Here is a 25286-nt window from a genome sequence, read left to right as displayed (position 1 = left end):
AAAGTTTTTTTTTTCTCTCCCACCCCTACAGTGTGCTGCTCTTGTAGGTGAAGATCAGCCTCTTTGCCCAGATCTCCCAGAACTTGACCTCTCTGAACTAGACGTGAATGACTTGGATGCAGACGGCTTCCTAGGTGGACTCAAATGGTGTAGTGACCAATCAGAAATCATTTCCAATCAGTACAGCAATGAATCTTCAAATATATTTGAGGTAAAGAAGTCCCTCTTGGGAATTCCACACTTAATTGTTTTTCTCCTAATCAGCCTTTCAAAAAATGTTATTAATTACTAAAGCATGAGTATTTCTTACATGGATATCTTTAAAAGACTTTTCATCAACATAAGACAATTTCCTTTTTGTGGTTAAAAAAAGCACAAAAAACCCAATACTTGGAAGCAAATGAATGTGCGTGTGTATGTATTTTTTTAGTTTTTATTTTTTGAGACTACAAAGATCATGTGATGAAATGCTATGGTATTATGAAATAATTGGGGACAGAGAATTAGTGACAAAGGAGAACAAAATCTAAACCTGTTTGTCTTCTTCATCACACAGAAAGAGACAGAGTTGAGCATGACATTAACTGATGCCCAATATAAATTAATATGGAATAATGCACTCCTTTATACCCAGGGCCTTAAATGCCAACTTTATAAAGTAGGTGAGCTGTTTTTATTATTTTATTGTGCACATCCCTGGCTCTACTAGATTGCCACATTCATATTGCACTTCATAAAAAGAGTTCCCTGTTTCTTAATTTTGGAAATACCTCAAAAACAGATCACCTCACTTCCTTTTAAGGTACACTACCCCACTACTAATTTATAAATCAACCATCCCTGTGTTCTAAATTCATGAATAGTTATGGCTTTCTATATCTCTTTTCATAGCCCATTTTATTGTGAGAATTATTTGTCCGGAGCAAATGATCAGATATGGGCTATGATTTGCTGGTAAGAAGTTTTAGCAGTTTCTGTATTCCAGAAACAGTCATGTACAGCAAAAGACAAGCTTTGAGCTAGGCATTAGGAGAGCCAGGTGTTTGTCCAGGCTCTATCATGGGCTAGTTAGGTAACTGTAGGTGTAAGATCTTCACTTCGGGGCTTAACTGCCTTTGTCTATAAAGTGAGAGGTTAGAATAGATGATTCTAAGATTTATTTTAGTTCAAATGTTTTAGACATTTAATAACTGGGTTCAAATCCTGACTTTACTATTTATTGCCTATGTAACCATGGGCAAGTCACTTAATCCTCATGGTCCTTATTTTCCTTTTCAATAAAATGAGGGAATTGAGACTGGATAAGTTCTATGGTCTCATCTAACTGCCAACTTATTATCCTTTGAATTGTACAAAATATACTCTTTCCTTGGAGTACACTTCATTTATTTGGGATAGTCTCATTCACTGGTTCCAAATGTTAGTAATCTAAGGAGTGCCTTCAATAAGGACTAATAAATTGACCAATAAGAAATACAAATGACTTCAAATGAATAACTGTTTGTTGATTAAGATATGGGAGAGTGCTTCTGGAAGATAGCCATCATGTACAAAGCTATATCAAGCATCTTCTAAATATTAAAAATAGGATTGAATCTTCTTTCTCCAAATTGATTAGCTTGTGGTTGTGCCTAAATGTAAGGGAATGGACTACATGCCGCGCTTTTAAAGCAGCAATTCTTAACATAGGGTTCACAAACCTCCAAAGGCTCTGCGAGTAGATTTCAGGAGGTCCTTGAATTTGGATGTGAAAAAAAAAACCAAACATTATTTCCATATTTTCGATTGCCTTTCAACTTAAAAAATCTTTATTTTATACTATGCATTTATAAATATAATTCTGAGAAAGGAGGCCATAGATTTGACCACACCACCAGAGGGATCAAAGACACAAAATCAGCTATGAACATTTGTTCTAAAGACACTTTTATTCTATGATAATTTCTTTTTCTTTTAAAAGGCAAGAAAAGTATTCAGTTCAACAGATGTTAAGTGTGTATCACATGCAAGGCACTGTTTTAGATGGGTATACAACAAAAATGGAAGATGTTTCCAAGCTCTAGGAAGTATACACGCTACTAGCAAATACAGCATGTAAATGTATAAATGAATATAAGATAATGGGAGATGGGAAAGAATGCTACAACTGAGGTTTCAATCAGGAATAGCTCTTCAAATTGAATAATAAAAAAGCTAGGCATTCTGCTAGGTGGAAGTGAGGAGGCAGGCAACAGAAACACCTTGTACAGTCACTGAGGGGGAGTGAATAAAATGTAGAAGGAGAACATCTAGCAGACTGGTCTGACTGTAACATGTCATACTCCCTTATGTATCACCCTCTTCCCTCATCTCTGTCTCCGAGAATCCTTAGTTTCTTTCATGAGACCTTTCCTGATGCCCTGCTCCCCTCATTGTTACTGACTTTTCACTCTTGAACTACTTCACATTATTCTGAATATAGTTAGTGATTACTTACCCAGGTATATGCCATATCCCCTCCCCATCCCCAGTAAAATGTAAGTTTTTTGAGGTCAATGACTATCTCATGTTTTTCCTAATATATCGAGCACCTTAGCACAGTTCCATTAACATAATGTGTACTTAGTAAAGATGTGAAGTGAATTGAATATAGAGTCTATTCAATAAATCTAGAAAGATAGGTGGGAGTCAGTTTGTTGAGGCCTTTAAATGCCAAGCTGTGGAGTTTACATTTTATCCTAAGGACAATAGGGAGAGACTAAATATATTTGAATAGTAACATTGTCAGATCTGTGCCTTAAGAAGATGATTTGGGCAGCTTTGTGGAGAATGGCTTGGAGAACAGAGTGACCAGAAAAAGAGAGGCCATTTAAGATAATTAGGACAATTGCAATACTCCAGTTGAAATGTGAAGAAACCCTGACCAGGTTTCCCAGCCCTCTGAGGAGAAAATGGGACAGACAGGAGAGATGTTGTGGAAGTATAATCAATATTTGGCACTTGATTGGGTATTGTGGGTAAGGTAGAGGGAAAAGTCAAGGGTAACATCTAGATTGATAACCTGAATGACTAGAAATATGGTACCTTCCACAGAAATAGAAATGTTTGGAGAATGGGCATGTTCAGGGTAAGATAATTCATTGTGCTTTGGGTAAGTTGAGTCTGCGGAGCAAACGGAACTATCTAAGAAAGGTGGTTGGTGGCACTCTCACTTAAGAGAAAGAATAGATATGGATATAAAAAATTGGGGGTCACCTCCATGGAGATGATACTTGCCCATGACATGTGATAAAGTCGCAGAGAGAGGATATAGAGAAAAACGAGAAGAGGACCCAGATCTTGGAAAACAACCATAGTTTGGAGGTGGGGCATGAATAATGATTTAAAAAGGAGACTAAGAAGGAGTGATCACTTTGCTCAGGGCATAGTTAGGAGGGGATGGTAGCACAAAACCCAGGGGATAGAAAATCCAGATGAAGGGAATGGTTAGTATTGTCAAAGGCATCAGCGATATCAAGGAAAGTGAGAATTGAAGCAATCTGATTTTGGCACTTGAGCTCATCAGTAATCCTTAAGGCATCAGTTTCATTGAAGTAGTATAGGAGCTAGTCTGCAGGAGCTTGCAAATTAAGGATATGATAAATAAATAAATAAGATGGTTTTTGTGTTTTAGAAGTTTGTCTGCTAAAGGGCACGGAGGGTGAGAGGAGAGGAGAGAGAGGAAAAGGAGTATGAATGGGGGGATGGCAAAGTCAAGTGAAGAATTTTTTAAGGATCGAAGAGCCTTAGGCATGTTGGTAGGCAATAGAGAAGTAGATAACAAGTAAGAAAAGATTGAACAGGAGAGACTGTGTGATCAATAAGGCACACTTCCAGAGGAGATGGAAGGAAAGGTGATTAAAGACACAGGTGAAAGGCTTGATCTTCTCAAGGAGAAGGAAGGGCCACTTTTTTGTCAGAGACTGGAATAAAAACAATGGGAAAATGTGGGAGACTGGGGATCTTGTGAGGTGTCAGAACTCACAATGCTTATCATTGAAATGTGGGTAAGGGAAAAAAAGTGAAGGAAACCCTGGAGATTTGTGGTTAGTCATTTTTTCCCAGGCTTCTCAGTTGGGTCTTAAAAAGTTCATGTGAGGATTTGGCTGGTTAAAACTGGTAAATTGAACATTCTTCATTCAATACACTTGTCAGGTTACAGGGCAATTTTAAGTCACGCTGCATTAAATAAACAGATATGTGTGTGTGTGTGTGTGTGTGTGTGTGAAAGAGAGAGAGAGAGAGAGAGAGAGAGAGAGAGAGAGAGAGAGAGAGAGAGAGAGAGAGGAAGAGAGAGAAAGAGAGAGTCAGATACAGAAAAAGAAATAAAGAATGAAAAAAGAAAGAAGGAAAGGATAATCACTTCTATTGAATTTGAATTCTTCAGTGATTAGATAGGGCCTCAATAAGCTCTAATTTAAAAGATAGTTCTTCAACATTGGGTGAGCATATTTTTAGAGATACTGTTTGGATCAAAAAAAACAAAAACAGAGGGCAAATAATCAACATCACAGGCAAACCTTTCTCATTAAATTGCTGTCTAAGGATATAGAGCCTACTTCTATTTTTGTGAAGTTTTATATTGATACTATTGGGATCTTTGGTTCTTTGGTTAAATATCTCTAGGTTGATACTTAGTTGGTACAGAGGGAACTCCCTTGCTCCTATACTTCCTACTTAAGATTCAACTGTCAAGAATTTGGGTTTTTAGGGAGCTGGGGAGGGGGAAAAGTTTAGTTTTCTGTATTTCATTGATTTTTGAATAAGGCACTAACCAGTACTTTCTTGTAAAACTATGAAGACCCCAGGTCATCCAGAGTAACATCAGACCATAATTAGATTTCTGAAAATCAAGTTTTTAAGGAACAAGGTAAAGTATTAACAGTCGTGGTACCTAGGATGATATATAACTATTTGAAATCCCTTGAGCATTAGATAACAAAATTTGAGTTGCTAGCTAGTTGCTCTCCTTGAGAGAGTAGCAACGCCCTCCCCCAGTGTATATACATACATATATACACACATATATATACTGAATATATATATACATGCACATATACATATTCAGTATATATGTGTATATATTTACATAGAGTATATTTGCATATAATATGGCATATATGATAGATATGTATCTATATATGTATATATGCATATGCATATATGTATATACACACGTATATTATGTTACACATACATATTATGTGTGTATATATACACTTTCGCAGAGCAAGAGTTTTGATGGCCTACATCTGAGAGTACTTTACTAAATATTGACACTGTCTCTTCCATTGTATACATGACAAATATACAGTGTTTCCTTCATGTGATTATTTGTAGCAATGGTGTAGCAAACTTTAGTAAAAGAATTATTTGAGTACGGTTAATATACTTTTATTCCATGTCTTCCTATAGAATCATATTCTAGCAATTGACAAATAGCAAGAATTGCATTCAAGCTATTTCAAGGAACGTATGTCACTTATCTATTAAATCTATTATAAGAATGTATGCTTTTCTTCCAAGGATCTCAATTTAAGTCACCAAATCCAAAAAAGTACTCAGTGACCACCTATACCTGGTATTGTGCAAAGCACAATATTGTGCAAAGCTAAATAGACTTTTCTTTGTAGTTCCTCTATCACAAGTCTGATGAATCTCCCTTTGGAAAGAATAAGGCACAAAGAAGTTAAATGCCTTGTCCTAGGACACTGAAAATGGAACACAAGTTTTCTGGAACCCTTTTCAAAGCCCTGCCTTAAAGGCTATGATGTTGGTTTGTGTGTGTGTGTGTGTTTTTCTTTTTCTCTGTTAAAAATCACAAAAATTCAGGTAGCAAGATTTAAAAATTGTACTAAAAGTTTCTGATAAGAGCTCCCTTTTGCCACCTCCTGTGTGGCCATTCAATTTCAATTAAGCGCAGTGAAATAACTAAACCAGTTAAGAGGCAAAATGTAGAAAAAAGATTTCCTGGACATACACAAAGCTGTTTCAATGCACATTTGTACATTCAGGTGAAGTAGCTAGACACACAAACGAGTGTTTCTTCTTGCACTACCACTGTTTGAATATGTAAATGCAGGTGTCCAGGTGTAATTTCATCACGACTTTGGAAAGTTGTAGCAAAAGGCTGAAGGTAGAGCCTCTAGTGCCTAGGATACTTGTAAAAGGAAAACAGGATGCTGTCTCTGGACCAGCTGGCAACATGATTTATGTTTCAAAATATTGCAACATAACTTCCTTCCTTTACTTGCCTTTGTGCATTGTTCAAAGGTAGAGAATAAAGGACTACTTTTAATAGGGAAGCAGTGTGTAAATATGTGTAGTATAGGGTCAGTTTTAATACGCTGCTTCTTCTGGATCTATTTTATTTTGACACTTTCTTTAATATCTCTGTACAACTGAATAGGGGACATTCATTCATGCTTCCGTTATTTCTGAATGAGGCTGCTTAGGATGCTTGAGGACACTGGAAATGAGTACGATGTTGTGAGAATGTGACTTGCTAGGTGTTCTGAGGGTAGTTGTTAGTGATGGCAAGTGGAAGTCTGCCAGTATTACCAGTTGTGTTGTTTGATAACTAGTAGATTTGCTGTATAATTGTGTTCATGTATAAACTTGTAAAAAAGAGTAATTATTCCCATTTTTCTTGAATTATTTGATATACACATATATGCATATATATTATAGTTATATATGATGTGTAGTATATCTATTATGTTAAATATGTATTGCATGTGTGTATGTGTATATACATATGTACATATACATACATGTATTTGAATATCTACTTTATGCTTAAGACTATAGAGGATGATGGTAGGGTATAGAGAAGAGGCTTGCAACACAGAAATCTTATGCGTCTGTCTGCATCTATGTCTATCTACATCTACATACATTTTGAGCAGCTAGGTGGTGCATTGGATAGAGATACTGGCCTGGAGTCAAAAAACTTCATCTTCCTGAGTTCAAATCTGACCTCAGACTATCTCAGTTGCTAGCTATCCTGGACAATGAGCTGGAAAAGGAAATGGCAAGTCACTCTAGTGTCTTTGCCAATAAAACCCCAAATGGGGTCATGAAGAGTCACACACGACTGGACAAACGACTGAACAGCAAAAACCTATATATGTATCATTAAGGAGGATAAAGTCAGTGGATCTGGGTTTGAATCCTGACTTTTCTGGGCCTCAGTTTTCTCCTTATCTGTCAAACTGGGATAAATATAACACCTTCATCATAGAGTTGTTGCGGGGATCAAGTGAGACAATAATTGTAAAAGTCTTTGCAACATTTAAAGTACTTTAGAATAACTGTGATTATCAGCTGAAAAATGAAAGGGCCACTGGACCATATTATTGTGAAGGTTCTGTACCACTCCAATTCCCACATCAGCTGAAACATGATTGGTTGTTGTTCTTTGTTCTTGAAGAGGACCTGAATGACTCTGGTGTCAAGGTACAGTGTGACCTACTGTGGTTGATCAGGCCAGTATAAGCTTGGAAGGCTCTACCACAGATCAGGCATAGAGAGTCCACATGAACATTTGGAGTGGAGATATCTCCAAATTTGCACATCTCATCTTTCTTTTGAGATCAAATAATTAGTGGAATACATTAAAAATTCTGGACCATTCAACTATCCAAGGAGTATTTGCTGAACATCTACTTTATGCTTACGAATATGGTAGATGACATAGCATGTAGAGCCGAAGTTTAAGACAATGATCTGTCTTCAAAGAGTTTAAAATCTAATGGGGGAGAGACTCAATATAAACTTTCATGAAATAATTATCGTATGCACAAGACTAATCAAGGTCAAATTATGTGGTGCAGACTGCATGCCATAGGAGTTAAGGAAACAGAAATGGATGATCTTCATAAAGGATATTGGACATGAGCTAAGCCTTGAAGAATGGATGAAATTTGAATAGATAGAGGGTAAGACTGAAAGAATGAACAAATTATTCATTTGCTGAGATAGCTCTTTTATAAGTCCTTTATAAACTTGTGTGGTAGATAGGAGGCTGAACATGAACAAGTGTAGCAAAAAGAGCATTGGTCTTAGTAATGAGCAAAAACAGTTTGGAATCTGGCCCCTGATGCTGTCTGGCTCAGTTATTAACCTCTCTGAGTCTCAGTTTATTTGTGAGTAAAATGGTACCTGAAGAGTACTCCTTTGTAAGAGGTAACATGACATAGCAAAGAAAGGGCTGGCTTTGTAATCAAGCTCCCTCTCATTCAAATCGTATGACACTGGATAAGTCCTTTAGCCTCCCAGAATTCCATGCAGCTATGTAAAGTATAGACAAGTTGCCAGGCTATATAAATGGAGGGAATTTCTGCACTAGGAATTTCCCACATCAATGAAATCATGGGTCCATACTCATTAAAAAATAATTTATAGGATTATTGAAAATCAAGATAGATAATCATATCATTTGTAAACCTTAAAGCACTATATCAGTGCCAATTATTATTACGATTGCTATTTAGTAAAAGTATCATTACCCCTATTTTACAGATGAAGAAAATGAGCTAGAAGTCTAAAGGATTTGGCAGTAATCATACAGCTAAGCACAAGAAGAGCTGGGTCTCAGATCTTCAAGTTTAGTGCCCTTTCTATGTCATTCTGTTCTACCCTGCATGCAGCTAGAGTGAAATGACCAAGCTGATTATGTCTGGTGGGGCCTGATTATGAAGGGTCATCAAACCCTAGGCAAAGTGGTTGGGACATGAAGATCTAGGAAAACAGGGATCAAGGATCAGTTATGAGAAGGAAAATCATTGTTTAAGGAAGGACAACTGGTAGTATGTAGAAGGGTCCCTCTCAGCAAGTCACTGTAACTGTCAAGCCCTTTCAGCTAATAGAGGCACAGACCATGGTAGAAATAGGGGAATAGTGAAGAAGGGACACATCAAAGAAATTCCAGACCTAAGGTACTGAAGAAGAGGTTGGACTTCTAAGTCCTTTAAATTGAATTTAATTGAAATTAAATATGCTTTAGCCCTAGAAAAGTATCGATAGTTTCAAAGCAACAACATTAGATGTTGAAGTTACCTTGGTGGGGTTAACATTATCTTGAAAGGTCATCTCATCAAAATTCCATTTAAACTAAGGTAGGTGCATAGTTGTCTGCTGGTTCTTTGAAAATCTCCATGGAAGAAAATTCTTTGATTTCCAGCTTCTGACAAATGTTTAATAGACTTTTTTAAACAGTTACTGCATGCCAGGCTCTGCTACTTGACAAAAAATGACTTCAGCCCTTTAGCTTACATTCTGCTGGGATGACACAACTTTTACAGCTATAAATTTAAATCCAAGGAAGAATATAATGAAGGTCTGGAGGACCTTGGGCAAATCACTACCTTTTTGGACTTTGCTTTCCCCATCTGTAAAATAAGGGGTTGGACTTGATAATGTCTGATGATCCTTCCAACTCCATATATATGAGTTAATGAAGTGTTTTAGTTAATTAAGTTTAAAAATGCTAAAAAGATAAATCCAATGTGGAATTAAGACCTCCCAACTCAATTCACCTTAAACATTTGTGGAAAGAATTCATGTATGTGTCTCTGACTTATTTTCCAGTTTGAACTGATAAATACTTGTTCATTGGTTTAATTAAAAGTGTGTCGAGGAACCAGATTTTTGTATATTCAGTAATGATATTTTTATGAAGCATATTTTATAAATTATGAAATCATAATCATTTGAGCAAGAAGATAACTATTCTGACTAGGTAAATTACAGAATGTTGAAAGTCCTGGAGATTTGGGGAACCTTTTCTGATTGTTATGGTGCCCTTATCGTACAGTTATAGACCATTTCAAGGTCTAGCCTGGAAGTCTTTGACAGTCACTAGTGAGAGAGCTGCAATCTGACTCAACTTGTATGTTACTTTCCTTTCTAGCTCTGTTGCCTTAGCATGAAATGTGAAAGTGTGTGTGTGTGTGTGTAGTCATCTGCAAAGAGCAGTTAAACATTGTTTTATACTTCTTGACTTGATAACATCTGGCTTATCTTGGGGACATCTGGTTTATCACCCTTTTTCCCTCTTCCGCTATGCTGACCATTGGAAATATATGATTTAGGAGTCCTTCCCCACAGGGCTGTGCCTGTTGGCATAAGCTCCTGGAAATAGTAAGTCACAGGAAGCTAATTGCAGAGTCAACTTTCTCCATCACTAACTTCTTAGTAGTGGCTTTTATAAACAGAAGAGAACTTCAGAAATCTCGGTCACAAAAGCTGCATCATCTGGGCAGGACAGTACATGATATAAAGATCTCTAGTATTAGGCTTCATGATTTGAAACCTATGCTTTTTTTGCTTTCAGAGAGGTAAAAAAAATCTCAAGTTAGATTATTTGCTTGTTCCTCTTTCTTCCTGTTAAATAAGAACTTAGAAACTGTGGAAGTGCATTAGTTCAGGTCTTAGATTCTAGTGACGCAATTACTCCCTTTTAGCCAGAAAGAGTTAATGAGTGCACATCCTATAAGGGCTGAAATTGTAACACAGGAATATTGTCAGCAAGAATTTGAAGGAACTGGTATGATTTCCATTGCTTCTTAAAGAATATTATAACCTGTTTTAAAGTTATTAATGTCTTTAGTGCTAGGATTCAGGACACACTACTTATTTATACAATAGCATCACAAGCATTTTTGTTACTATGTAGACATGATATGTGTATGTTTACATGTATATATGCATGATACCTAAGTAGTGTCACATCAGCTCAAATAAACAGATTCTGTCTTCGATAAGAACAGAAGACAAAAATTAATAAAAATGATGAACCGCAAAGTCTACTCTGTAAAAGACTGGAACATTTCAAAAATACAACAAAATTAAGAAATCCCTGAAATTACTGAATCTGCTCAGCTAATAATGCCAGATTTTGTTGCTGTTCCTATAAAATGAATTGATTTTTAATATAAAGATGATGAAGAACATTGCTGCTACATTTTTAAACTCTTACTCTCACAACAGTGCTCTATGAAGTATATTTTGAAAGCTAAGTAGGCTACTGTGTTTTACTGTAGCCTGCCAAAGATGCTGAATTACAAAAAGCAAGAATGAGAACAGAGAGAAAACAGAAGAGATCCACAGCAAAATGAATACTTTCTTCTTGGCAAAGGAATATTTTTTATATAGATAAATGACTTCTTATCCGTTTGAAGTAGTTTGTTCCAGTGTGGTGGTAGGATTTTTTTTTTGTAAAAATCATTAGATAATTTGCATAGCTTCACATTATAAATGCCAATATTTTGCGGGCTTGGTCCTCTCCATTACAACTGCAGGTTATTCATTCAAAGTTTGCAGCCAGATTGATTAATGAATTACCAGATCTTGCGTAAAATGACTTGGCCTGACTTTTAAACAACTAGCAATGTTTTCTTTGCCAGTCTTGTGACTGGTGTTAATGGGTTTCTAGAGGACTGAACCTCCTATAGAGATTTTTTTCCCTCAACTGGCTTCTTTTAGCATCTCTCTCCCTCCAACTTTAAATTTTGTTTCCCTCCCAAATTAGTAGCCAGAGGCAGGCATTCTAAGAATGTGTACCATTTTGGAGGTGGGGAAACAAATAGAAGGCAAGGAAGTAGGGGAATATATTTGGAAGAGGGCACCAACAGTGTAGTCAAATCCTTGATGTTTGATACCCTTCTGTGCTAAATCAGCATGATTTATCATAGCCATCTATTCAGCACAACAGAGTTTAGAGGTGAGCTGCATGGTGTACTTCCCACAATATGCATAACTAGAGCTCTGAACTTTGAAGGAAAGCCTCCGAGCTATTTGCAAAGTGCTGGTGCTTAGTGAATACTAAATTACATTTAGGAAATAGTCTACGGCTACCAGTTATACTTCATTTTTATTCTTGACACAGACACCTAAATCAGAGAACAGTAACATTCCAGAGATTATGGAAGCAGTTTGGGTATGTTCCAGCCCCGTAATAGGATCAGAATTTTAAGGCCTTTTTTATTATTACCAATAGTCACTTAGTTTCTACCGCAGTGTACTTTGTAGGGAATTACAGCTTTTACTAAAAAGATTAAAATGCTATTATGCAAATGATTGCAGTATGTTATTATGTTTACAAATTAACATCCATGGCTCAACACACAAATTAACTAACTATTCCATCTATATTATTAAGGATTTAATAAAGTAACTGTTGATAAAAATGGGTAGCTTGGAACAGCTAATAGGAAGTGATTGTGATTTAACATAGAACTTAAACATTGTGTTTAATGTTCTAGTTAGTATAATGGTAAAAATGAAACTGAGGAAAGCACCTAGGAGGAGTAGGATGGTGTGAACAGGATAGCAGCCTGTCTGGAACATAAACTAAAATGCTTCAGGCAAAAATGTACAGTGGACAGCTTTATTGGCAAGGATCTAAGGAAGGCACTGAAATCATCGGAGACTAATAAGTAGATTATTGGAATGATAATTGCGCTACATTAGATGTTTGATGTGTTCTAGATGCACCAAGAATACTTACATTGTTCTAAAATGTGACTCAGAGTGAGTTGTATTGTGGCAAATGGGATTTCACTGCAAAATATTGCTCTGTGACAAAAGAGGAGATGGTTAGGCTCAGATTAAGATAGCCTTCCAAACAAGGCTGCAGATTGCTAGTCCTAGCAGTTCATACATAGGAGATCACAGGAAAAAGAACCAAGTCAAAAAGAGCTCCAAGTCTCTGATAAATGATCATATGTGACTGTGTTATCTTATGGGATGGGCATAGTACATGGACACAACATCTTCTCTTTAATTGGACAGCAAATACGAAAAGAAACTGATGCAGATTTTGGATAGCAAACTTTCTAAGAAGAATAAAGCCCAAGGAAACTGAAAAATTAAATGAGACCTCTCATTTCAAAGGCTCAAAAGAATGTATAAGTCACAAAACAAGAGGAGGAGGCTTATTAAAGTGAATAAAGAATCATCTAAAGAAACTTCAGTCTCCATTTTGCTTTTAAATGTCTTTGGGTTGAATTTTGCCATGTACAAATGAGAAATTTAGGTTTGGCAGACTTTACAAGCATGTGTTGCTAGAGCTCTGAAGGCTACCAAAAAGACTGCCATAATGAGAACCAAGAGTTTTTACAAAGTCATATAGAAACAACCATAAAGTAGCTGGTCCTGATTTATAAACTCTCAAACAATATAGACAGTTTTTGCAGTTTCAGATATCCTCCTCAATTGTTTAGGGGAAATACTTTTGCTATTTTCTTGAAATTGAGTTTCAGCATTATGTTTGGTTTTTCCTTGTTCTCTTCCTGATAAGTTTCTATGTGTCTTGTTGAAGTATCCTCTTCTATCATTGGTTGAAATTTGCTTTCAAAAGCAGGAAAGAAGAGGGGAAAATGCCACCTCTAAATGACAGCTTATTGTTTGATGACTCTGGTGGCCTTGCACCATTCCTAGGCACCTGATCAGAAAAGTGCAAATGATCTCTGCACAATCCTGTTATGCGGGCATTCCAGAAGGCATGACAGCATATCACCTGGAAGGGCCAGGTTTTAAAAGTACTTACTGTATCTTTACTAAACTCATGAAAATGTGTGTGCCTTTTTTTTTTTTGAGAGAAAAAGAAAAATAATACTTGCTTGGAACAGTGGTAAAATAATTAGTCCACTAGACAAATGTCTTGGCCTGTGTTTAAACAGGCCTTTAAGGACACAATGTTCCCACCAGTCACATATCTAAATACAAACTAGTGTCAGCTGCCATGCAGACCAAAATGTAATAGCCTCCTTTCACATAGGTCATCGTAAATCCATTTTGGTCACAGTCACACTGCACATCTGTTTTTGTGAGCTGCAGCTTCTTAAGGTGGCATTTGGACTTCATAAGTACACAAACAAGCAGGCTATAAATTGCTACTGGTGGAGTTATTTTGAATAAGTGTATACTGTTTCATATTTATAATGGTGAGCCTTCGTAATATTCACAGTGAATATATAACACCGATCAGTTCAACAAGCATGAAATTGTATGTTGTCAACTTGTCACATAAATAGAGTCGTACTCTTGCTTACGATAATGTTGAATCAAACATTTTCCCCCAGGAATTGTCGAGAGGGTACCCCAAAATGGGGAAGTGGTACTTCCTTTTGGTGGGTAGTGAGTCCTTTTGTGAAGGTGGCATTTCTGGCAGGATTTCCATACCCCTCTACCCCACCCCCATTTTGGAATGCCTTCTTTCCCAGAGTGAAAGCTAATTGACTTCTCTGGTATGTTTTTCTCTTGCCCAATGGAATTTTCAAGCTATGCTTGATGACTTTGCGGGTGGGGGCATGTATGGCATTTTTAAATGTGGATTTCACTATTCTTATGATGCACATTAGTGCAGTAGCAACCACTATTGAATTCTCTAACGTAACTCTGGCAGATTTTCTTATCGCTTTCACATCCCACTTAACATTCATTCAGTACCACACTTATAGACTAGTCAACAATCAGTTGCTTTGTTCTTACTGCCCTTTCATAACAGTAAGCCATATTAAGGAGAAATATTGATCCAAATTAACATCTTGGAAGAAAAGAAGGAAAGAAGGAAGGAAAGAAGGAAGGGAGGAAGAAAAAAGGAGGAAAAAGAAAAGAAGGGAGGAAGGAAGAAAAGGAAAAAGAAAAGGGAGGAAGGAAGGAAGAAAGAAAGGAAGGAAGGGAAGAACAAAGGAAAGCAGGAAGATTTGTGTCTTGAGATGAATGGAGAGAGGTAAGGAGGGAAGGAAGAAAGGGAGAGAGAGAGAAGAAGGAAAGGTGCTTAGCTAGCTAATTGAGCCCTGAAAGAAGACTATGGATCAACGGCTGGGTCCTGTTGTGACTAGGTTTGTAGGCACTGATATTACTGCCAAACATCTAACAAAACACAGGAAGGGAATAGTAAACATTGTTCTACTTTTTGGAACTTTTAGAATATATTTTCCCCCAAATTGTTGGATAACAGAAGTCACATATCTTTTGGTATATAATAATAATAATAATAATAAATAACATTTATAATTTTATGATTTGGTAAGCACTGCTATTATCTCCATTCTACAGATGGGGAAAGTGAAACTGAAGGAGGTCATGCTGAAGGAGGTAAGTGGCTGAAGCAGGATTTTAACTTGGGTCTTCCTGACTCTTCAGTGCTCTGAGTGTTCTACCACCTAGTGAGGAAGACCTGGGTTCCAGTCCTGCCTCTGACACTTACTGGTTATGTGACTCTGAACAAGTCTTTAACTTTTATCAGTTTCAGTTTCTTTACTTATAAAATGAGGATAATAATGCTATCTATCTCAAGGTTCTTCTGAGGATCAAATAAGGTAACATGTATAGACTTTACATGCTTTAAATTTACATAAAAGCTAGTTTATCTTCATCATAATCATTATATTTACAATTTTACCTTTTCCTCTTCTTCCTCTTAAGTTTATTACTTTAAAACTCTGGAAGAACAGTTATTGAAATTCTTTTCATTTCATCCCTTAAATGTGCAATCATAATTTCCTATTAGAGAAATAACTAGTTGCTTCATAGTAAGGGTCCAAATTGAAACATATCTTAGATTCTGTTTTCTAATTTTGTAATGGCATTTGTATAATTCTTTGAGTCTCCCCAATGAAGTATGACAAATAGCATTGACAAGCCTGTGGCATGCCCTGACTTATCAATGAGAGAGAAATCTTTCTACCTCTGATAACTACTAATTACATAGTATTGATAAGATAAAAATCAAACATATGCTTCCATCATGAGCTCCTGGAAGCACCTTCCTTCTAGAATGGGCTTGCTATGGGTAATGCACACAGTATACCAAAGTAATCAATAATTTCGTGCATTGAGCTTGCCAGGTGAAGAGGGGAGGCAAGGAATAAGTTCAGAAAGGAAGACAGTGGACAGTTCACAGGATGACCATTCATTATGTGAGCTTCGGATGCTTGGAATTCTGCAATGCTGGCTCAGTGTACTAGGTTCATTTCAATGTGAAGAGTCTTGTACAGGTTTAGCCCTACTGACATTTTGCTCTGGGAATAATATTCCAGTCCAGCTAGAAGGAATGAAAAGCTTTTGGCTACTGTGACACACTGGATATTTTATCTCATAGGTTCCTTTTTCTTTAAAATAAAATTTAGATGTCTCACTGGAATCTTGTATCATAAACCCCTTCAGTAATTTATTGAAGCCAGAACAGAGAGTTTTGACATGAGTAAAACAGAATACGTAGGATTACAAAAGGAAACAAATTGTCTTGAGATACAATTATCAAAATAGTAATAAAAACAAGTCTGTAGACCCCAGGTTAAGAAACCCTGCTCTAGGCTAAAATACAAAACTCCACCAAGCATTTAAAGATCTCTCAGAGTTGGACCTCAACCTGTAATCCCAACTTTCATGTACTCAGTGTTCCAATCAAACTGGGCTATACTCTCTGACCTAAGCTTCCATGTATTGGAATAAACCATACAGTGTGTTTGGAATGTGCTGCTTCTTCATTCCACTTTGGTGAGTTTCTTTATGGCTTGGTTTAGATGTCACCTCCACCATGAAACTGTTATACCTCCCTGCAGAAGGTAGCCCCTCCCTTCCCTCTTCATATTTTCCAGATGCACTTTGTATCTGCATCTCTCTCCTTTGACTCATCACACTTATGTGGTTTGGCCATTACTGATCCCCCCTATTCGATTACATAAGGTCCTCTGGTGCATGGTATGTATCATGTCTAGCTTTTCCTCTCTTTCCTTACATAGCACCATGCTTTTCATATCATAGGTGCTTAGTAAACTTGGGGGGATATAATTTATATGCTAACATTTTGTGAATTATATAGTGTTAAGCAAGCATATGACAAGAAATATAAGTAAGGTTATTAGTAATTTCCACACAGTTCAAAGGTAGCGAATATGTTCTCTCTGTTGCATCAATATCCTTTCTAATGGTTTTAGTTTTAGATGGATTTTTTTCCTAAGGATGCTCTCTACCCTGTGGGCCACTTCATTTGCGATATGATATTGAAATGTGATATTGAAACATACGTATTCCAGACATAGTTTTCTCAGTGTCAAGGGATCCTAGCCAATTCAGATTCTCTCCAAAAATATTTTCATGTCAGGATCCTCTTGTGTATTGCCAGCACATAGTTAGGCAGGGACACCCTGCCTTGCTCTGTGCTATACTCCAGGGTGCTTTGTAGTGGCTCTCATCTTATTCCATAAATCAATGTGAGCCCTGCTGGCATGGTTAGCTTCACAAATTTAGCTGGGTGCTCTCACACCCAAGCCACACGCCCACAACTTGGACTGAGTCTATAGGAGCATCTGCCTTTCTGCATATGAGGATACTGTACTGTATTAGAGACTTTTGCTAATAGTCACAAATTTTAGCATTCTGTTTCCAACAGATTTAAGAGGTACCTTGGGTCGTAATGCTACTTTCCAGCACTCATAATCCCATCACCTGGCCGTCCTAGCTCTATAGCTGAGGAGGCATTTCCTGTCTGAAAGGAATTTGTGTCAGTTTCTCTTGGGACAAATCCTATCTGTGCTAAACTACTCTGTGATATTTGTTCAAACCAAAATTTTGACAAAGAAATTCTGTCCACATATAGCTGAAGAGATTTCTCTTTTTAGATGCATTTGGGAGGTAACTGGATGCTGCCTGTACCTGACAGATAAGTAAGTCCTAGGATCTAGATAGTGTGATACATGCCTCTTTCCACTTGGTTTTAAATGGCAAATGTTTTCCCTCTCTGAGTCAGTAAGAGATTATAACCTCCACCAGCGATTTTTAGTCTTCTCTTGTGGTGAAAGACACCAAAACAACAATCCCAATGCTTATCAAACATTAGGCAGAGACTAGTTGATCATCAGTCATAACTACACCCGTTTCAGTGCTGCCAAAAAGCCCCCGAAAGTTCCCTATTCATGTATTTTATTTTGTGATGTTTGCCAAATCCATTCTATTAGAGTAACAACTCATTTATCCAGAGGTCACTTTTCTGGCAATTTTAGTTAGTAAGCCAGAGAAGTCCCTGGGCAGCTAAAATAATTTCTGATAAACCACATGTACTTTACTCAGATTAGAGTCCCTCAAGTTTCGCTTAGAATCTTTATTCTCTCACTTTGCAAATTATCCTAACAAGTTTTCTTAGCTTAGAATAATTTGGAAAGAAGAGAAGGGCTACTATAAGGAACAAAGTTTTATTAGCTATAAGTACAACTGACTGCTAGGAGAAAAACAACAACAAAGAAACTCAAAAGTAGGGAAAGGAATTGAAGAAATGAGTCATATAGGATCATTATTGGAAAGGAAAATATTTCTGCATAGCCCAACAACTCCAAAGAGTATCTTGCTATGTTAAAGGACAATATAAAAGTAAAGTTCATAATGTTTAAAATAAAAAATTCATTTTACAGAACCTCTGATCAAAATCATCATTATCATTATTTTAATACCCAAGCTTTGAAGTCAGACTAGTAAAAAAATTTCACTTCCCAATTCTACTATTTACTAGTTCTATGACCTCTGCCAAATCATTTCTTCTACTTGGGCTTCAGTTTTCTCATCTGTAAAATGAGAGGGTGAGATTAGAGGCCTTGTCTAGCTCTAATATTGTGAAATTATATAATTTAAAGAGTTGGTTTCATATGTCTGGCAAATTTAATTATTCAGGACTGACAAGATGATCTCAGAGGTACCTTCTAAGGCTGAAATTTTCTAGAGCTGAAATTTGAAGATCCTTTGGTATTTGACCCTGACCTTATTCTTCAGGTCATCAGATTTAGAGATGGAAAAGAATCTTAGAGATCAGCTACTTCAACGCTTTTATTTTGTAGATAAGGAAACAGCATTCCCATGTAAGGGAAGTAACTTGCCCAGGGCTACATGGATGAACACAAAAGCAGAGTCAACATTCAAAGTCATGTCCTCTAAGTTCAAATCTATTTTCTACTGTAGCACCTGTTTTTTAAAACTTTCCTGAAGAATAAAAGATGTTGTTCCAGTCAGATTAACTAGAGGATGACACCTGTGAATCTTCTACGTTTCTTGTAAAGAGCATATTTTCAGATTCTGCTTTTTAATCCATTATTCTATCCTCTCTTGTTTTGTGGATGGGTTTGTCACATTTCTTGCAAAGTTTGGTAGATGGTTTATTGGTTGTGAGCCTTCTTCTTCTGACTGTTGGAATACCATAGTCCTGTCTATCCCCGTCCTTCATAACTGAAACTGCCAGGTTTTGGGTGATCCTCACTGTTACTTCCTGCTAACTGAGCTTTTTCTTTTTGACTATTAGCAATATTTATCTTTTTATTGACCTGGAAGTTCTGGATTTTGACCATGATATCCTAAGGAGTTTTCATTTTGGTTTCATTTCAGGAGCTTTTTTTTCATTTTACTCTCTGATTTTAAGTATTTGTGAAGTTTTCATTTATGATTTTTTAAAATATGGTATCAGCTTAATTTTTGGTAATTACTTTCAGGTAATTTAGTGATTCTTAGATTCTTTCTCCTTGACTAGTTTTCCATGTCAGTTGTTTTTGATAGCATATGACTTTTTATTTTCTGGAAGTTTTTTCCAGTGTTTTGAATTTCTTTTAATATGTCTCGTTGTCTCATGGAATCATTACTTTCTATTTGTCCCATTCTAGTTTTTAGAATATCTGTTTCTCCAGTAGGTTTACTCCATTCTCTGTTCTTAGCTATGAATTCTCCTTGCAATTTTTTTCTCTCTATCATTTCCTTCAACTTTGCATTTTATATACCATTCCTTTCTTTCTGACACTCTTATAGTGCTTATGGCCAGAACATTTTCTTCTCTGAGTCTCTACTTGAACTTGCTATGGAATGACTCTCTTCTGCTAGGTTTACCTCTTGCTCTTCTCACAATCTCGAGTATTTCATTCTATTTGGTATTTTCTTCTCTTTACTGATATCCAGTCTCAGTTTCTGGTTTAAGACCTTGTGTCTGAATCTTACTTTTTTTCCCTTTCAGTATTCTAGGATGTTGTGAGTAGTTTCTGCTTGGTCTTGCGTATGGTAGCTGACTACTCTCAACTTTCTACAGAAATTCCTGGGTTTTGACTCAGACTCCTGTTAGCTCAACTTAAGTTTTGTTCCCTGTCTCCTTCTCTTTGCACATTGCAACTTGGAAATGGTTCTGTTCTTTTTAGGTACCAACCAGATATTGCTGATTACATTGATAACATGACTTTTGTGAGATCCCATGTGCTTTGCTTCCTAGGTATTGATATGACCTTTTCCATTGTGGCTTGGGCATAAACTGCTTGGTTCCTCTGCTAGAAATCAGTCTGATGCTATATTCTTCTTGTAAATATGGGCTGAACGTGAGAGTTTTGCCTTCTACCTACTCTGGATTGTCTCCACTCAAAGCCTCTATAGGATTCTGGTGGTTGTCCCTTTGTACAGACCTGAACTCTATAGAGGAGGCTATAGACATTTTTTCTTTGGTTCTCTTTATCAGTGTTTCTTCTGATGCATTTTTAGAGCTTTGTTGTGGGACTTGTTGGGGACAAAGGTTTCTCTAAGTCTTAACATATTGCCATCTTCCTATAATTCCCCTCTACTACTTTAATGGCAACTCAATGTTGCCAATTCATGGAGTATCATTGTATTTAGTTAAATTCAGAAGACAGGCTCAAGTAGTCTTCATATGTTCTTCAATGACTACTTCACTAGATAAACCCAAAGACCCCAACTTGGATAAGAACTCACTGTTTGACAAATACTAGGAAAATTGGATAATAGTGTGGTGGAAACTGCGCATAGACTAATACCTGACACCATCCACAAGAATAAAGTCCAAATGGGTACATGATCTAGGTATATTGATCCTACAAACAAATTAGTGGAGCAAAATATAGTGTATTTATCAGATTTATGGAGAATGGAGAAATTTTTGGCTAAATAAGAGACAGAAAACATTATGAAGTGCAAAATGGATAATTTTGATTATATTAAATCAAAAAGTTTTGCACAAACAAACCCCATACAATCAAGATTAGGAAGGAAGCAGAAAATTGGGAAAGAATTTTTGCAACTCCTGTCTGTAATAAAGGCCTCATTTCTAAAATATATAGAGAACTGAGTCAAATGTAGAAGAATACAAGTCATTCCTCAATTGATAAATGGTCAAAAGATATGAATAAGCAGTTTTCAGAGGAAGAAAATAAAGCTATCTATAGTCATATGAAAAATACTCTAAATCACTATTGATTTGAGAGATGCAAATCCAAAGAACTCTGACATGCCACATCACACCTATCAGATTGGCTAAAATGACAAAACAGGAAGATGATAAATGTTGGAGAAGATGTGGGAGAATTGGAACACTAATTCATTGTTGGTCGAGCTGTGAGCTCATCCAACCATTCTGGAGAGCAATTTGGAACTATGCCCAATGGGCTACAAAAATGTGCATACCTTTGACCCAGCAGTACTGTTTCTAGGACTGTATCCCAAAGAGATCATAAAAATGGGAAAGGGCCCCACATGTACAAAAATATTTATAGCAGCTCTCTTTGTGGTGATCAAAAATTCAAAATCAAGGGGATTCCCATCAATTGGGTAATGGCTGAATAAATTGTGGTATATGAATGTAATGGAATACTATTGTGCTATAAGAAATGATGGAGAGGAAGACTTCAGAGAGGCCTGGAAAGACCTGTATGAACTGATGCTGAGAGAAAGGAGTAGAACCAAGAGAACTTTGTAGACAGAAACAACCACAGTTGGACTTTTCTGGTAGACTTAGTACTTCATTGCAATGCAACGACTTAAAAAATTTCCAATGGAATCTTGAGGCAAAATGCCTTCCACGTTCAGAGAAAGAACTATCAAATTTGATCACAAAATGAAGCAGACCATTTTCTTTTGTATTATGTTTTGTTTTGTTTTATGATTTCTCCCATTCATTTTAATTCTTCTATGAAACATGACTAAAGTGAAAATGTATTTAATAGGAATATATGTGTAGAACCAATATAAAATTGTATACTGTCTCAGGGAGGGAGTGAGGAGGGAAGGGGGAAGGAGGAGGAAGGAGCGGAAAAAATCTAAGATATATGGAAGTGATTGTAGAACACTGAAAAGAAATAAAGTAATTTAATAATAAAAAAGAGAAATTCAAACCCTAAAAAAAAGACTATATCACTAAAGTATTAATAAAAAGAAATGCTATGATAACTTATGCAGAGTAGGCTTTATTTATTAGGAAATACATCTGGCAAAAGGCCCTCTCATGACAAAGGAACTGATTTTGGTGATAATGAATCTCTTTTACTAAGTAGCCCACTTCCTTAAAAAATTGGGTAACAATAATTAAGACAATAAAAACACAGCTGACTTCTTATTTGATATCAGAACTTAGTCAGATCATCTACTCTATGACATATTTGTGTAGCAGTTCACTTGGATTGTACTAAACAGTTTTTTTCAGACACAATCCCCTCCATCCCATCTTGCATGAATAATCATAACTAACATGTTTCATGGAATTTAGAGTTTTTAGAGATCATCTGGTACAGACTTCTTGTTTTACAGACAAGGATACTGAAGCCAAAGGATTTTAGGTGCCTTGACTTCCTTGGGACTAGAGCTGTAGATTAAAACCCAGTTCAGTTAAACCAAATCTAATCCTCTTTTAAAAAAAAAAATATTTATTTTTAGTTTTCAACATTTATTTCCACAAGATTTTGATTTAAAAATTTTCTCCTCATCTCTCCCCTCCCCCACTGCAAGACATCTTGCATTCTGATTACCCCTTCCCCCGATCTGCCCTCTCTTCTATCACAACCCTCCCTTCCCCTATCCCCATCTTCTCTCTTTTCTTGTAAGGCAAGATAGATTTCTATACTCTATTAACTGTATTTCTTATTTCCCAGTTGCATACAAAAACAGTTCTCAACAGTCATTCCTTAAACTTTGAGTTCCAACTTCTTTCCCTTCCTCCCTCCCCACTCATCCCCACTGAGAAGGCAAGCAATTCAATATAGGATGGATATGTGTAGTTTTGCTAAAGACTTCCATAATAGTTATGTTGTGAAAGACTAACTATATTTCCCTCCATCCTATCCTTCCCCCTATTTATTCTATTGTCTCTTTAGATGTTGTCCCTCCCCTAAAGTGTTTAATTTTAATTACTCCCCCCTCCCATTTGCCTTCCCTTCTATCATCCCCCCACCCCACTTCTCCCCTTCTCCCCTATTTTCCTGTAGTGTATGATAGATTTTCATACCAAATTGAGTGTGCATGTTATTCCCTCCTTAAGCCAAATATGATGAGAGCAAGCTTCACTTTTTCCCTCTCACCTCCCCCCTTTTCCCCTCCATTGAAAAAGCTTTTCCTTGCCTCTTTTATGAGAGATGTAATTTGCACCATTCTATTTCTCCCTTTCTCCTCCCAATACATTCCTCTCTCACCCCTTAATTTTATTTTTTTAGATATCATCCCTTCCTATTCAACTTGACCTGTGCCCTTTCTGTGTATATATATATATAGATAGATAGATAGATAGATAGATAGATAGATAGATAGATAGATGTATCTATCTATCTATATATATGTACACACATGCATATACATGTATATATGCATGTGTGTGTATGTATGTGTAATCCCTCCAAATACCCAAATACTGAGAAAAGTTTCAAGAGTTACAAATATTATCTTAATAATAGCTCTTTCATGGCCTGAGATCATTGCATAGTTTTTTTGGAGATTTTGGATGCAGAAGGCTTGACTTCCTCTGACAGGTCTGCATCCCTCTTCCTCATCTGAAAGGATGGAAGAAACATGTTCACTAAGAAAGTAACTTTCTATAGTCTTATTTTTCCCCCTTTTGGGGCATTTTCCTAGACAGTTACTTGACTTCTAAGTCCTTTGTCAAGAAGAAGGTATACTCTGGGAACCTATAAATTCTCAGTTCCTCCAAGGTGGCACAATCAAGTGAGAGGAGTTTACCCTTCTCTGAGCCTGTGCTCTGTTCTGGGAGCTACTGCAATCTTTTCTGCCCAGGGTCTGCGAGAAGAATCCCCTCTCCAGAGCCTCCACCAGCTCCACCAGGCCAGTGCTCCTCCTCACCTCAGGGCCACCATTCGGGGCTGAGACCCAGATCTGCAGCTCCATTCCCCCAAGGTCTTTAGGCTGAGGACTCCAAAAATGGAGGCTGCTGCTGCCTGGGGCCACCTGCAGCCAGGGCTAGGGCAGGAGGACCCTGCTCCCTTCTCACCCAGGTCAAAGAGCTTTCTCATTGACCTATGAAGCTGTCTCTGGTATTTGTGGTTTGAGGGATCTGAGAACCACAGCTGCTGCCAATGGCACCCTGAAGTCTGCTCCAGTCCTGTCCCTGCTATGCCATGTGGCCAAGGCTGTTCTGAGCTCCACTCTGAGCTCAGTGCAATAGATCTTTCCTGTCGGCCTTCCAGGCTGCCTTGGGCTGGAAATCTGTCTCATTCTGTTATTTTGTGGCTTCTGCTGGTCTAGAATTTGGTTAGAGTCATTTTTACAGGTATTTGATGGGCTTTCAGGGGAGAGCTCTTACATGTTGTCCTTCTACTTCACCATCTTGGCTCCACCCCCGAATCCTCTTTTCTTAAAATCCTTTCCTCAGGCATGTAGTTGATTCTTCAAGCATGTGGTTAGCACCTATGTGGCCAGTACTGTTCTAGAAGAGATCCCTCAAAAACTGATCAATCATTTTTATCATCTGTCGTATACAGACTAGTATGAAGACAAGATAAACATAAAGAAATATATACTAAAATATTACATATATATTACAAAGTTACACAATGAAGTGATATACAGTCTGAGAGAATATTCTCTATTAGCACCAAGACATCAGAAAAGCTTCATAGAGGGGCACTTGAATTGGCTTTAAAAAATGACTAGGAATTCAACAGTCAAAGAAAAAGAAGGAGATTCCAGACATAGGGAACAACAAAATAGAGGCAAGAAGAATGTAGGATATGATCAGATGGACCACTGTCCAGTTCACAGAACCCTAGAAGGAATAGATTAGAATAGTATGAGATAAGGCTAGACAGTAGTTTGGTGCTACCTTGTGAGTGCAAAGAAGTTTGTACTTGTATTAATCCAGCATAACTATGGAAATATGAGGTCAAGTCCCCTCTCCAGTGTGAGAAAGTGGTGGTATATGAATGTTAAGTGAAGAGAGTAGGAGAAAGAAATTAGGGGATAAAGGTAGAAGAAAAATCTTTGAAACAGCTGTTGTTGGGGAGAAAGTA

At 37.0% G+C, this 25286-nt stretch overlaps 1 protein-coding gene across 6 annotated transcripts in view; it reads left to right on the top strand.

Annotated features, from left to right (window-relative positions):
- PPARGC1A (PPARG coactivator 1 alpha) overlaps positions 1 to 25286 on the top strand; it is a 779791-nt gene that overhangs the window by 648192 nt on the left and 106313 nt on the right. For all 6 annotated transcript variants that reach the window (XM_072620378.1, XM_072620376.1, XM_072620375.1 and 3 more), the window contains one exon: positions 32 to 211. In XM_072620378.1, the coding sequence (XP_072476479.1) occupies positions 32 to 211 (180 nt within the window). The remainder of the gene's footprint in view (positions 1 to 31; positions 212 to 25286) is intronic.

This window comes from Notamacropus eugenii, chromosome 6 (genome assembly GCF_028372415.1).
Source record: "Notamacropus eugenii isolate mMacEug1 chromosome 6, mMacEug1.pri_v2, whole genome shotgun sequence".
Lineage (NCBI taxonomy): Eukaryota > Metazoa > Chordata > Mammalia > Diprotodontia > Macropodidae > Notamacropus > Notamacropus eugenii.
Note: the sequence above shows the minus strand (reverse complement) of the source record. Positions and strands in the feature narration are given on the sequence as shown.